This window comes from Pygoscelis adeliae, unplaced genomic scaffold (assembly GCF_000699105.1).
Source record: "Pygoscelis adeliae isolate BGI_AS28 unplaced genomic scaffold, ASM69910v1 Scaffold187, whole genome shotgun sequence".
Taxonomy (NCBI): Eukaryota; Metazoa; Chordata; class Aves; order Sphenisciformes; family Spheniscidae; genus Pygoscelis; species Pygoscelis adeliae.
In genome coordinates, this window is record NW_008825103.1 from 152859 (window position 1) to 165096 (window position 12238).

The 12238-nt window shown below is 45.5% G+C and overlaps 2 protein-coding genes across 4 annotated transcripts in view; both read right to left on the reverse strand.

Moving 5' to 3' along the window:
* Positions 1-2211: 2211 nt before the first annotated feature.
* On the reverse strand, positions 2212-7527 carry TMEM230 (transmembrane protein 230). 3 transcript variants are annotated; one of them, XM_009327188.1, is made up of 4 exons: positions 7425-7527; positions 4992-5119; positions 4389-4511; positions 2212-3461 (listed from the first exon to the last, which is right to left on the reverse strand). In XM_009327188.1, exons 2-4 carry the CDS (start codon positions 5088-5090, stop codon positions 3321-3323), a joined length of 363 nt encoding a protein of 120 aa, XP_009325463.1. In that variant the 5' UTR covers positions 5091-5119; positions 7425-7527; the 3' UTR covers positions 2212-3320. The 3 variants fall into 3 exon arrangements, with proteins under 3 accessions (XP_009325463.1, XP_009325464.1, XP_009325465.1); XM_009327189.1 differs by having other exon boundaries at positions 7421-7523; XM_009327190.1 differs by lacking the exon at positions 7425-7527 and adding an exon at positions 5234-5469.
* Positions 7528-9962: 2435 nt separating this feature from the next.
* The window catches only part of PCNA (proliferating cell nuclear antigen), a 4829-nt gene continuing 2553 nt past the window's right edge, over positions 9963-12238 (reverse strand). Inside the window, exons 2-6 of the mRNA XM_009327208.1 lie at positions 12073-12195; positions 11585-11652; positions 11217-11411; positions 10788-10911; positions 9963-10560 (exon numbers count right to left, since the gene is read on the reverse strand). Coding sequence (XP_009325483.1) covers positions 10478-10560; positions 10788-10911; positions 11217-11411; positions 11585-11652; positions 12073-12195 — 593 coding nt within the window. The 3' untranslated portion in view covers positions 9963-10477. The remainder of the gene's footprint in view (positions 10561-10787; positions 10912-11216; positions 11412-11584; positions 11653-12072; positions 12196-12238) is intronic.

A 12238-nucleotide genomic window follows, 5' to 3' on the forward strand; every position in this document is an offset into this window, starting at 1 on the left:
CCTCACCACTGTAGTGAGCCAGCCAGTTCTCCCCAAACCCACAACACCCATGATTTTACAGAAGGGGAACTGAGGAGCAGAGCCATTAACTGTGGGGTTTGGCAGCAGCATCTGGCACCCGGGGTCAAGGGAAGGATACAGCTACACAGTCAGGGAGTTCACAGAAGGCAGCAAAGGAGGCAAGCCAGCCGTGCAAATCACACACGCAGGTCCACAGTGCGGCAGAAGCGGGATGAAAATTAAAAAGATCCTATTGTAATGCATCAGCACAGAGGCACCGAAACAACAGCGCATGGGCAACAGCCCCATTTGGGAGGAAAGCTTCATCCTTATGTAAGGTTTTAACAAATAAAAGAGCTGACAGCACCGATTACACTCAGAGCTACACCAGAGCAGCACCACTGCTACGGTATGGACCAGGCTCAGAGAAACAAAATATCTGCAGTAAAATTTTCCAATCTCTTGAAATAAGTGTGAACTCATGCTATTTTGCAAGATTAAATTGAACCCTTGCTATTAGCTACACTACAGCTAGACAATTAATAGACATTTGAACATCTAGAGACTCATACTCTGGAGGAAAACCATGCTTAGAATGCAATACATCAACTCAAAGAATGAAGTCGTCTGGATCTACATTTTGCCAGCTGTCAGCATAACTTTTTTCTTTCCCAGAAGTGTCTCCTTTTTTCCAAATTAGATATAAAACAGTATCTGTAGAGGAAAATTTCCCTGTGGCCTTCCCTTGTACAGACAGCCCTGTGAGCAACAGGGACTGTTCTTATTTAAACACTGTGCTGCCTGAGGACTTTGCTTCTGTCAAATAAAAAATAATTAATTGCCTTTCCTCCAGAAATGTCAGCGTGTTCTTCTCCTGTCCCCTATGTTTACTTATCCCTCTTAGTCAACCCAGGCTTGCTAACTTTCTGCATCCTATCAGCCCCACTTGAAAGCATCTTCTCCCCACCCCTTTTCTTTTTCCATCTAAACTTCCCTTCCACTTCGTCTCCCCTTTCCCAAAAACCAAACAAACCCACATTCTTGTCCCCTAATAGAGGCTGATTCATGGTTTTGCGTCAGCAGCCACTCTCCTGGCCAGACCCAGCTTTAATGGACGCATTTCAGCTGCTGCCAAGCAGTACGTGACAACATCTGGGAAGCAGGGCTGCCATCGGCCCAGGGGCCGGCAGCGTCAGGAACGTGAGACAGGTGAGGGCCGGCGTGACGCAACAGAGCACGAGAGGACATGCATAGTTGTTGCCCTTCAGAGATGGGAGGGGAGATCCTGAGTTCAGTCAGCTATTCCTCAGAATGCAATACTGGGGCACACGCAAGCCAATTAAGTCAAACGAGGGAAGAGATGTAGGTTAAAAAAAGCGATCTTGGCTCAGGCTTTGGGTTTAATCTAGAACACTGGAGGAGGAAAAAAGGCAATTTTAAGAGTACTTTCAGAACAAGGCATTCATCCAGCACCGTTCCCATCTCAACATCTCCATGGACCTGCTCTGCACTGACAGTGATACCCGCCCCTCTTCCTTTCAAAAACTTCCAGTCCACATAGAATCATAGAATCATTAAGGTTGGAAGAGACCTCTAAGATCATTGAGTCCAACCGTCGACCCAACACCCCCATGCCCACTAAACCATGTCCCTCAGCGCCTCATCTACTCATCTTTGAAATACCTCCAGGGACGGTGACTCAACCCCTTCCCTGGGCAGCCTGTTCCAATGAGGCACACCTGACAATTCTGGAGTATCAGTACCAGCCCGCAAGCCATATTCAAACAGACACTACTCCTGTTACATTGCACAACAAAAGGAACTGGATATTTGGACCCCAAAACAAAGCAATTAGAGGTCTGGGGTCTTTGCATATTTAATAAGGACTGCACACGAGGTTCAAAAAGCCAATCCTGACCTTCTGAAGCACGTTTTCCTGCTGCACCCAGGGCACTCTGGATTGCTGCACTACGGAGGGTAATCCCAGGTCCCCAGCTCTACCCCAAAGCCAGCCAAGGGTCCTGGAGAGCAGATGGAGCTGTTCCAAAGCTGCAGGCTCAGCAAAGCCTAATGCTGATTGGACTGACTACATTAGCAATTGGAAGCAGTAGGCAACAGCAGATTCGGCTAAAGCCTTAATCTGGTTGCCCAGAACAGTTTTTAGAGCACACCGAGATCTGTGAATGTGAAAAAGACAAGCTTAAGATTTGTAGACAGAATATAGTGAAGTTTATTCATATTAAATACATCTGCTTGCATCACTACTTGTCACACACGTGTTCTCTGGGACACCGAGTTCATTCCCACTTCAGGAGACGGACAGTTTTTACTTTACATAAAGTAGAGCTACCAATCTGTTTTCCCTGAATAACACATCACTGAAGCTAGCAAAACAATACAAACAGGATCCATTCAGTACAAACTACACAGAGATTTTCTTTTTACTGGTCTAGGGAGTTGTGCACAAGAACAAAATTATTCCAAATACACAGACAGACAGCTGGAATTCAAGTGTCTCCAATATACACCAGTCAAACCCAAGATTTTTGGTATTTAGACACTTGAGTCCCAGTCCGGATTCCAATTCTTCTCCCCATATCCATTCAGTTTGTTTAAAATAATAAGCAAAATCCAAAGACAGTCCTTTTAAAGGATAAACAGATTTTGCCAAAAGTAACAGTGGCGTGGGAAACCGCTTGCTTCTGAAGAATGTGTTTGCTGAGTAAATAAGCTTGGTCAGTCTTACCAGGGAGTTGTGTAGCAAATGCACTATGTGTAAATTATTCCATGCAAGTGCAGTTTACCCCTCATCTGACTTTTGTTACTCCAGACAAGCACAGGACAAGTAGATTGGAAGCATTTCTGATGGACAGAGAGCAAAAGGAGAAATTAACTATGGTGTTTTGTCTGCAAAGGTAAACCCAATGATAACCACAATCTCACTGAAGACTAAAATAAACTCTATAAAACAGTTAGAAAAAACAAGTATCTTTGCTGCTGAAACTGGCTCATCTATTTTTGGAAAACTGCTAGAATTGCCTTGGTCAAGAAGAACTTCTTACAAGCACCCAGCATTATGTAACCAAAAGAGGAAAAATAACAATCACATGTTCTTCCCACCTAATGTTGCAATCCTTTTGGTCAATTCTGTGTTCAAGCCCCCACCCCCCCCAGCTGAAAAACCTGCAACGCCTCAAAACCAGGAACTGGCATCTTGTGACTGACATACTTCATCTACGATCTTACAGGCCCCCTCTGATATCCAGGGTAGCTACCAGCTCTTACCGCCAACCTAATTATAACGTGATTAAATACATTGTTCAATCATCGAAATCCGGGATATCATCGTAGGAATAGCCCCGGTAGCCTTTGGAAGCGTAGTATGCAATGCGCAGGTGGTAGAAGCCTGGGAGAAACACAAGGATCCCAATGATGAGCACGGGGATAGCACGGTCCGTTCCCTGCAGAGAAGAGATATGCAAGTGCGCTAAGAAGAGATCTGTATGGGGGGGAATGTCCTTCCTTTTTCTTAAGTCCTGCCTCAACTATTCATCCCTAAGGCCTGGCTAGCTGACAAAAAATAAAAATTCGTCTTAAATCAGAAATACCTTAGTTTTCTTCAGGCTGCGCTCTACATCTCCTCCTCGCTACAGGAAACCCTCAAGTGAACTTCTCCTTCAAGTAGGAGGGGTGGCTCCTCCTAACTAACACTTAATCACATTGCAAAACTGCCAGCTACAGGCCGAGCACTGCATGTTTGGCGGAGAGCAAGCTCTCCTATCTGTGCCTGGTCTGCTTCAGATACAGCCAAAACGCTGCTGTTTCCAAAATGATAAGCAGCAGCTGCCAACCGTAAAGCAATTCCATACAGCACAAGGTAAAAGGAGAAGTGTGCCATAAAGGAAAGTCAACTACGAACAACAGATCCCCTTTCAATGGATCACAAATGCAGGGAGATGAGAAAAGTGGTGCTCCGTCCCATATAGCAGCGGTCTGTTATCTCCTACAGAAGCTACCAGATGATCTTCACTAGAAGAGTGATGATCCCAGCGTGAAGTTTTTCCAGGACAGCAAGCTGACCACTGCAGGGATGTAGCATTAAAATGAAACTGTACCCCAAGGAGGACAGAGAAACCCAGCCCTCCCTGGCAGATCTCCAGTCCAGCTATGAACCTGCTCCAGACTGGCTCACTGAAGACATCAGAGGGCTCTGCTGCCAGAGAAATAGGGTTGTCAGCAAACACCAGCCAGGCAGTGGACGGGATTACTTTCTTGCTTACAGGCCTTTTGCTCTGAATTTCTACACTGAACATGACGGTTCACAGCAGGCTTTGAGGGATGGGTAAGCAATGCAAAACTCGTAACAGAAGTGTAATCAAACCACTTACGCCTTTGCTAATGTATCCTGCCAAGAGGAGGGCTCCTATGATAATGAGGAAAGTCCCGATCATGAAGAGCACAATAGCCAGTGCAATTGCCTTGTAGGGGATTTTTGGTGGGCTCTTCTTGAACTGGATGGAAAAAAACCCCAAATATTAAACAGCTTAACTCAGCAGAGTTCCCCCTCCCACCATGGCAGAGATGCGAATCCCACAGCTAGCAGAGATGACATGGGACAAACCGTCGTGGCAGCTCTGCTGCAGGGCTCTGTAATGGCACTTCTGCAAGGAATCCTGCCCATGGAGACCCTGCTGTCCGAGCCAGCGTTTACACCCCTGATCCAGATCTGCTCTGATTTTCACCTCCCTCCAAAGAAATGCATCCGACCCTATGGAACAAGCAATCTTGTTTCCAGCTGAGCTCTACTGGCTTTCTGGAGGAGAAGGGCTGAAGCGGTGGCTTGCAGCTAGCTTTGTACCTTTCTGAGCTGAGGCCGCTCAGCAGCAGAACAAAAAAGCGGCCTCCCGTGCACATGCAAAGCTATAGCAGCCTTTCCTAGTAGTTCACAGTCAGAGGAGCAGCAAAAAGAGGTTTTCTTCCCCACTTTTTACCTGCAGGTCAATATATCCATCATCAGTGCTGGAGAGCTTGGAATATTTGACTTTGCTACTGGGAATCCCAGCAGTCAGATTTGTACGTGACGGCATCATTACAAGGAAGCCTGGGCATCAGCTAGAACCTGGAAAACAAAGAGAATAGCAAAAAAACCCAATCACAGCAAACTGGATGACAGAGTCTGAGAGACATGGATCAAGTTACTGAAGAGAAGCAAGAGTGTCAAGCCTGTACTAACCAAAAGGCAACTTTGTTCTTCATAAATTAAATCTTTTCAAACAAAGCTTTGTATTGAAGCCTAAAATACAAAAGCATGAATATAGCTGCAACAGGGTTTGCCAATATCTGAAAGCAAAGTCAAACTGAGGTAGAACTTGTATTTAGAACCAGATAGAAATTCCAGAATAATATACAATGTATAAACCAGCTCTCATTTCGCAAGATCACACTTCCAGCAGGGAGATGTCCGAGGTCCAGCTATTCCTAAACAGGGACAGTAGCAAATAAACCCAAACCAGAACTACACAAAGCAGCTTTTCAACCAGCCGGATATTTTGCAATAGATCCATTTTGCAAAAAAACAAAGAAACCCAAAAACAACCAACACACTAGAAACTAGAATGAAACGGAGCTGTCATTCCCGAGACAGCTCGAGTCATGACTCAGGGGGAGCGTGACAAGGGGATGGAGTGTTAGTGGATGAGGTAACCAAAAAACCCAGCAAGGAGCTAAAAAGCATAGGTCACTTGTCTGTCTAGCTGTGAGGGAGGCAGCGTTCAGGGCAGAGCTTTATTTAGTTACGCCACAGCCGTACCCTGCAATTTCACCGCGCCAGGAAGCCAAACCCTGCGGTTTTGCTGCCAGCAGTGACAGTCCCAGGGCGAGGGGCAGAGCCAGCCTTCTTCTGTGCCTTGGAGCCCTACTTCTCAGGAGCTGAAGCCCGGATCCGGCCTGCCAACACATCCCTGACTCACTGCGGAGCCATTTAACAGGGCCTGACAACTCCTCCCAGCAGGACCTATGCATTGGGTGCCAGCTCACCCACAGCCTTGAACCTGCACTGCAACCCAGGGCGACGATACCCAGAAGCGAGGCAGAAAATAGGCTTCCCACACTTTCCGACTTCAAGAGCTTTTTTTATTTGCTGAGAAAGTACGGAATAAAGGAAACAAAAGTGCATATCCCAACTGTTCCAACAGGAAGGGACAAAGATGCTTTTTCCATAACGCTATTTGGCATCTAAGGTAATATAGCATCTCCTCAAAATATTTAGTCTCCACTTGAACTGAAATCCTTCGCCTCCCTCTTGCTAATTGCTGGCATGGTCCCCTGCCATCAGGTTTGTTTCTCCCGCAGTAAATTTGACTTGTATAAAAAACCCCACACCTTCTCACCTTAAACCTCCACAGCTGTACCTTTAACTTGAACTTCTTGCTTTTTTTGTAGCAAAAACCAAGCACAGACAAAACATTTCTAGCCCTACCGATAATGGAAATGCCACCCACCTCCGGTAACACTCATCCTCAGCTCTTACACATCCATGTTTTTCAGGTCACAGTACTCAAATGCCCCCGAGGCCTCCCACGTGCCCAGGGGGTAGATGCACAGGAGGGGAAGAAGTCAAAAGCAATCAGCACATCTGAAATGTGTCAGATTTCCTGACTCTGCCCCATTTTACTCTCAAGCACCACAGGACTTCTTACTGACTGTGCCATTATTTACCAGGCTAGTGGTAAATAATGACCTAGTGGCTTCCTAGGAATTATTTCCAATTTACGCTTGCATAAGTTGTCCTGCCCTTCCCATTACCTTGCTTACCAACAAGAAAGACGCTACTAAGGACAAATGCAAAAAAAAAAACTCTCTCAGCCTTCATGTTTAAGGGCCAGGTTCAAGTCCACTAAGCTTCACCCTCCTTGTGCTCTACATTGCTTCAAGACCAGAAACAAGCTCAGCACTGTGCTCTTTAAGAGGCAAATAAACGGTGAATCAAGCTTGTAACCCAGATTTTCTAATACGATGTGCTACGGTCATGTTTTAAACACAGTCAGAACCCACATTGCCCGGGGGAAGGCTTCCAGGGCAGAGCGCAGGCTCACAAGGGGAGCTTGCCAGTAAAGGCAAACATGGCACTTCAAGCCAAAATCCTGTTTATCCCCTAAATAAGAACAATATATTTTTCTGCCGTCTCTGCCCAGGACTGAGGAAGGAAGAGGAAGGTCATTTCTTGCCCTTTCAGGAGCTCAAACCTTACACCGAACGTGATAAACGCACCCGACCCCCCCTTCCTCCAGACCCGAAATGGTTTCTCTGCTGCTGAACAGGAAGTTCACAACATGTCTGGGAACTCCCCCCAAAACTGCAGGCTGCACACCCTGCCTCACGCAGCCTCAAAACACTAATAAAACCACGCAAAGGCTGTTACCTACTGTTTGCGCTGCTGGTCAAACCCATCTCTCCCGCTGCCGGTTCTCTCCTGCACTGCCCCGGCCGCAGAACAACCCAGGAAGTTTATTCCTGATGACAGTAATTTCCTTCCAGGTTATGGCAGCAGCCTCTCACTGACTCAGCTCCGCTGGGTTATTTTCAGCCTCGCACTCCCGATCAGCAGCTGGAATGACAGTGTCCTTGGGCAGGGTGGCACGGACCATGTCCTGGTCACCCAGGCCCCCCATCACGCGAGACCCACCGGAGCTAATCCGTCATTTCAGGGCTGCATTTGTAGATGGTTTATGAAGGAGCCTGTTCACACACATCACTCCTGCACGTACTTTTTTTAAAGTTGATTTTCTAAAGGAAGATCTGGACATCATTAAACTGCCAAAACACGGCACAGCCCTCCATTAGGGCTAAGTATGTGACAGCCAAGCTACAGCCAGCAAATTATTTTGAGCACCTGGAACAATATTAACACATCAGATGAAACACAGCTGGGGATCTACTTCCTCCAACTGCTCTAAGCAAGGAAACTGCAGGAATTGCCACAGTTCCAGTTCCTGTAAGTTAATAAAATACATGCTGGATTTAGAGCCTGAAAAGTCTAATCTCCTTAAGTTTCAGAGAATTCTCCCTCCGCCTTTCTTTCTTTTCTCCTTGGTAAGAAAGTCTAAATACGTAAAGATAGAAACTTCAAAAAGCTTACTCTCTCAAACACGGAGAAACACACAGCATTTACTGAGTCTCCCCAGTTTGGTGGTTTGGTTTTTTTAAAAAAGGGAACATCTTAAGTTTGATTATTTGGGTATGGCAATAGCAAAGTCAACATTCAGCTTCTTTAAGGATTTATCCGGAAAGCAGACAGTACACAAGTCAAAACACAAGTGCAGAGATACTTATGTTAAAGGATGCTTCTTACAACATGAGGCTACTCAATTTGGTCATTACAGCTGTAGAAGTAAGCAATTAAATCGTTTGGCTTATTTTTGTAATGTGTTTGAGTAGAGTAGCACAAATAAGAGCATGGCAATCCCTGCTACAGCAGGAGGTTGCACCAAAAAGAATCTGCTCCGATCACCAGCCCAGCTTTACACCTATCATTGAAAACCGGAATCTTTCCCTGAATCTTCGTTTCTTTGCTGAAGCATGTATTTACTTGCTGTACTTGCGGGTACCACAACAGCAATCCAGTCTGAGAAGCATCACATTTGGAGTGAAAAAAGCCTCCTGGTTATCGAAGGTATCCACTGCTACTGTTCCGGGCAATAACTCAGCAATTGCTGAAAAACTTTAGGGCACCTAAAGATCTTGCTTTCAAGATGTTTTCTTAAAGGTACTGAATTAACCAGCAAGCCTAAGGCACTTCAAGAGAATAAGCAGGGTACGCTCTGGAGACACAAGACAAAGCTCAACATGGGAGCTGAAAACCACGCAGGGAGCCATCTACATCACAGCAGAAGAAAACCACAGTCTAAACCAGCCCTACTACCAAAGCAGCGCTGCTACCAATGAAGAATCAAGGGCAGGGGCATCAAGAAATCCTGTCCCCCAGCTTTGAGCAGGGACAAGTTTCTATCACAATGGTAGCCCCATCATTCTGACACAGCAGAATTTGTTTCTTAATCAGCACTGCCACCTTGTGAATTTCTTCTGCTAAATCAGTTGGGTTTTCCAGCTGTCCAGTTTTCAGGCAGTTTATGCTCAAGATACTTTTGTATTGCTGACTGGTGGGAAGTACACAGCCCCCTAAAAAACAATCTGCATACCCACAGCACTTAAGAACCTGTAAGTACCACTTACCACATAGCACTGATCAAGCCAACTGAATTGCTTTTCAGTGTTTCTTCATTCGTGACAAAATGGAGTCACTCAGGTTCCAGACAGAGGGTAAGGATTTATGGCTAGCTGGTAGCAATACAGTAAGCTAAGAAAAAACCACAGTAGCTGCCTGAAACTGTTTTCAAACCCTGTTTTTCACAATGAAACCTTCAGGGTGAAACATGCTGTAAATCTTATTTTTATATCTTCATCAACAAGATGAAGATGATCACAAATACCCTCAATTAAGGGAGGCACAGGTGAGTGCACCACACATCAACAGAAGCATGTAAGGTGTGGGACAGAGGCACCCGATGAATGCGACATGCACAGACCTGCTGAGGAGTAGCTTAACATCAGTAAGCCCGAAACAGTAGAGCCAAAACCAAGAAGGGTTCACACAGCTCACCGTCAGGCCAAGGAACTTCCAGTCCCTGCTACACCACAGCATGTGTCACACTCTCAGACTCCACTTAGAGCCAGAGTGACAGCCACAGGAACCGTCCCCGCTAGAGGCAGCTCTGGCATCAGCCGAAGCGAATGCGTGTTAAGCAAAACCTGTTTCACAAACCTTCTCTGCTTAAAGGAAACAGCATGATGGAGCTCTGAGTTATTCACACTAATCACCCCCCTCCATTTCAACACATCTGAACGATCAAAGCAGAAGCTTGCCTGTTGCAGTTCCTTTGAAAAAGGATCTAGGGTACATCAGCACAGTTTGACAAAGCATTGATTCATCCATCCACATTTAAACAGGATAAAAACCATGAAGTTATATTCTTTATTTCCAAGTTTCAGTTAGAATACCAGCTTAAAATAAATGGATGAAGGAAGGTCAAATAAACTCGTGGCATAACTGAACAGCAACCCTAGTCAACTACAGCTCCACGGGTGAAACTCTAGGAAACATCACCTTTACTCAAGTTAAATATTGCACCCCTTCTCTAACACAAGTTGAAAGGAGTAAGATGTTTCACCTTAAGACGGCATCTAAGATTATCAGAAGTACAGGAATAGACTAGAAAAAAACAAAGTTTCCTATTTCCAATGACACCAGTATAGCAAAATAGTAAGTTGAAAAATATTTACAAACATATCTACACAACATGCCTAACAGTGCTCATACGATGCTCCAACGCACTGAAATTGCTAACACCACCATTTCCTTCTCAAAGTCAGTTGTCCCCTCCGAAGAGCTGACCAGATCCGCCCCTCAGTCCTACTCCAATTAAGAGCCTTCTTGTTGGTCTTCAATCTTTGGAGCCAGGTAGTATTTTAAGTGTCCCATATCAGCAATCTTGTACTCCACAACTGGGAAAGAAAAAAGAGCATTCAGAAGGTTCTTCAGAAAAACCATTAGAATCATTGAATAGTTTGGGTTGGAAGGGACCTCTAAAGGCCATCTAGTCCAACCCCCCTGCTGTGGGCAGGGACATCTACTAGATCAGAGCTTGACCATTCAATCAAGAGTTCTTAATGCAGTTCTATGGTGGCAGCATTCTACAAGGGTATTTTCAAGGAGAGCTGCTTGTACTTACCAAGAGGAACATCTGCAGACATGCTGAGTGTTACCGTAGGTGACAGGGGAGTGGCTTTGGTAAAAAAGTTCAAGTACCTCAGAGCAAAGGTCAATTGGACTGGCTCATTCATCTCTATTGTAACCTAGAAAACCATCAGCCAGGTTAGACCTCAATAAATGCAACGAGTTCCCTCAAGTCTCAGATAATTCAGACACCTCATGCAAAGGCGGTCAGTGCTACCCCCCAACTCCGTTCTGCTGAGTGCTGCTTGCAGGCCCCCAGGGTAAGGACCTAGAGTTGGCAATGACTTGTTGACTCTAACCTATGAGCCAGAGAAATACACGCTCCAGTCACCCAGCTTTAGCACCCAGTAGGTCAGAGAATTAATCATATTAGTAGAATCCTCAACACCGAAGACCCCACAGTAACCACGAATGCTTAACTTACAGCTTCCTCCTCTTTATCCACGTTACTGGTCTGTGACAGCTTGATGTTTCCATTTCCCAGCTCTCCATTAGCTGAAAATTTCACACCATCTTTTGCGCAGGAGATGACAACTGCATCGCCAATGTGGCTGAGATCTCTACAGATGCGGGCGAATTCAGCAGAAGGCATTTTCACTACACAGCTATATTCTTGTTCCTGCGAAGGAAGCGTCACAATTAAACTTCTACCAAGAAGTTTAGTCACTACACTTGGGTTTGTGTACTCTTTCCAAAGGAAGTTATGTTACAGGCTCAAACTAAGTCTGATGGGAACATGGGAAAACACCCATTTCTACGAGAGTCTAGTCAGTCATTCAAGCCACTACTTACTGGAATTCCCAGCTGCTCCACATCGAGATCCATTAGCTTCATCTCATAATCAGAAACCTTCTCCTGATCTAAAGAAACAAAACATAGTTTGACCAAGTGTTTCCAAGAGGTTATCGTCCTGAATTTAAGTTTTGCGCCCTCCCCCCCCCCAGTAAAAATACCTCAGTTATGACAATAAGATCCACCTTGTTTAATTAGAGCTAGAAATCTGAAAGCAACCCAAACAGCCTTTTGTAGGCTGTAAGAGGACAGGAACCTGCCATGGGCATCTGTACGCGGCCTAAGGAAGAGTCTCTCTTACGAAGAAAGCATTGGTCAAGTTGACTAAGCTTACGTCTCCAGGCTGTTCCAAGAGTTTAAGTATCAGGTGACCCTTCCCATTTCTTAAGTATTTCTTCTTGCTTCCCCCCGTCCCAGCATCTGCTTGGTCTATGGACACTACCAAAAAATATCACACTGGCAGATTAGTTCCCAAATACAACACTCACTTGGTGCTTCAAACACTAGAGCCAAGGTATCCGCGTTGTCTTCCGCTCGGAGAGTTATGATGTCTTCGTTTCCAGCACATTTCAGTATTTTGGACATGCTAGAGGTGGAAGAGAGGTGGGTCACTCACTGGATTCCACACAGGCAGAGCAGGAACACCAGCCCGCC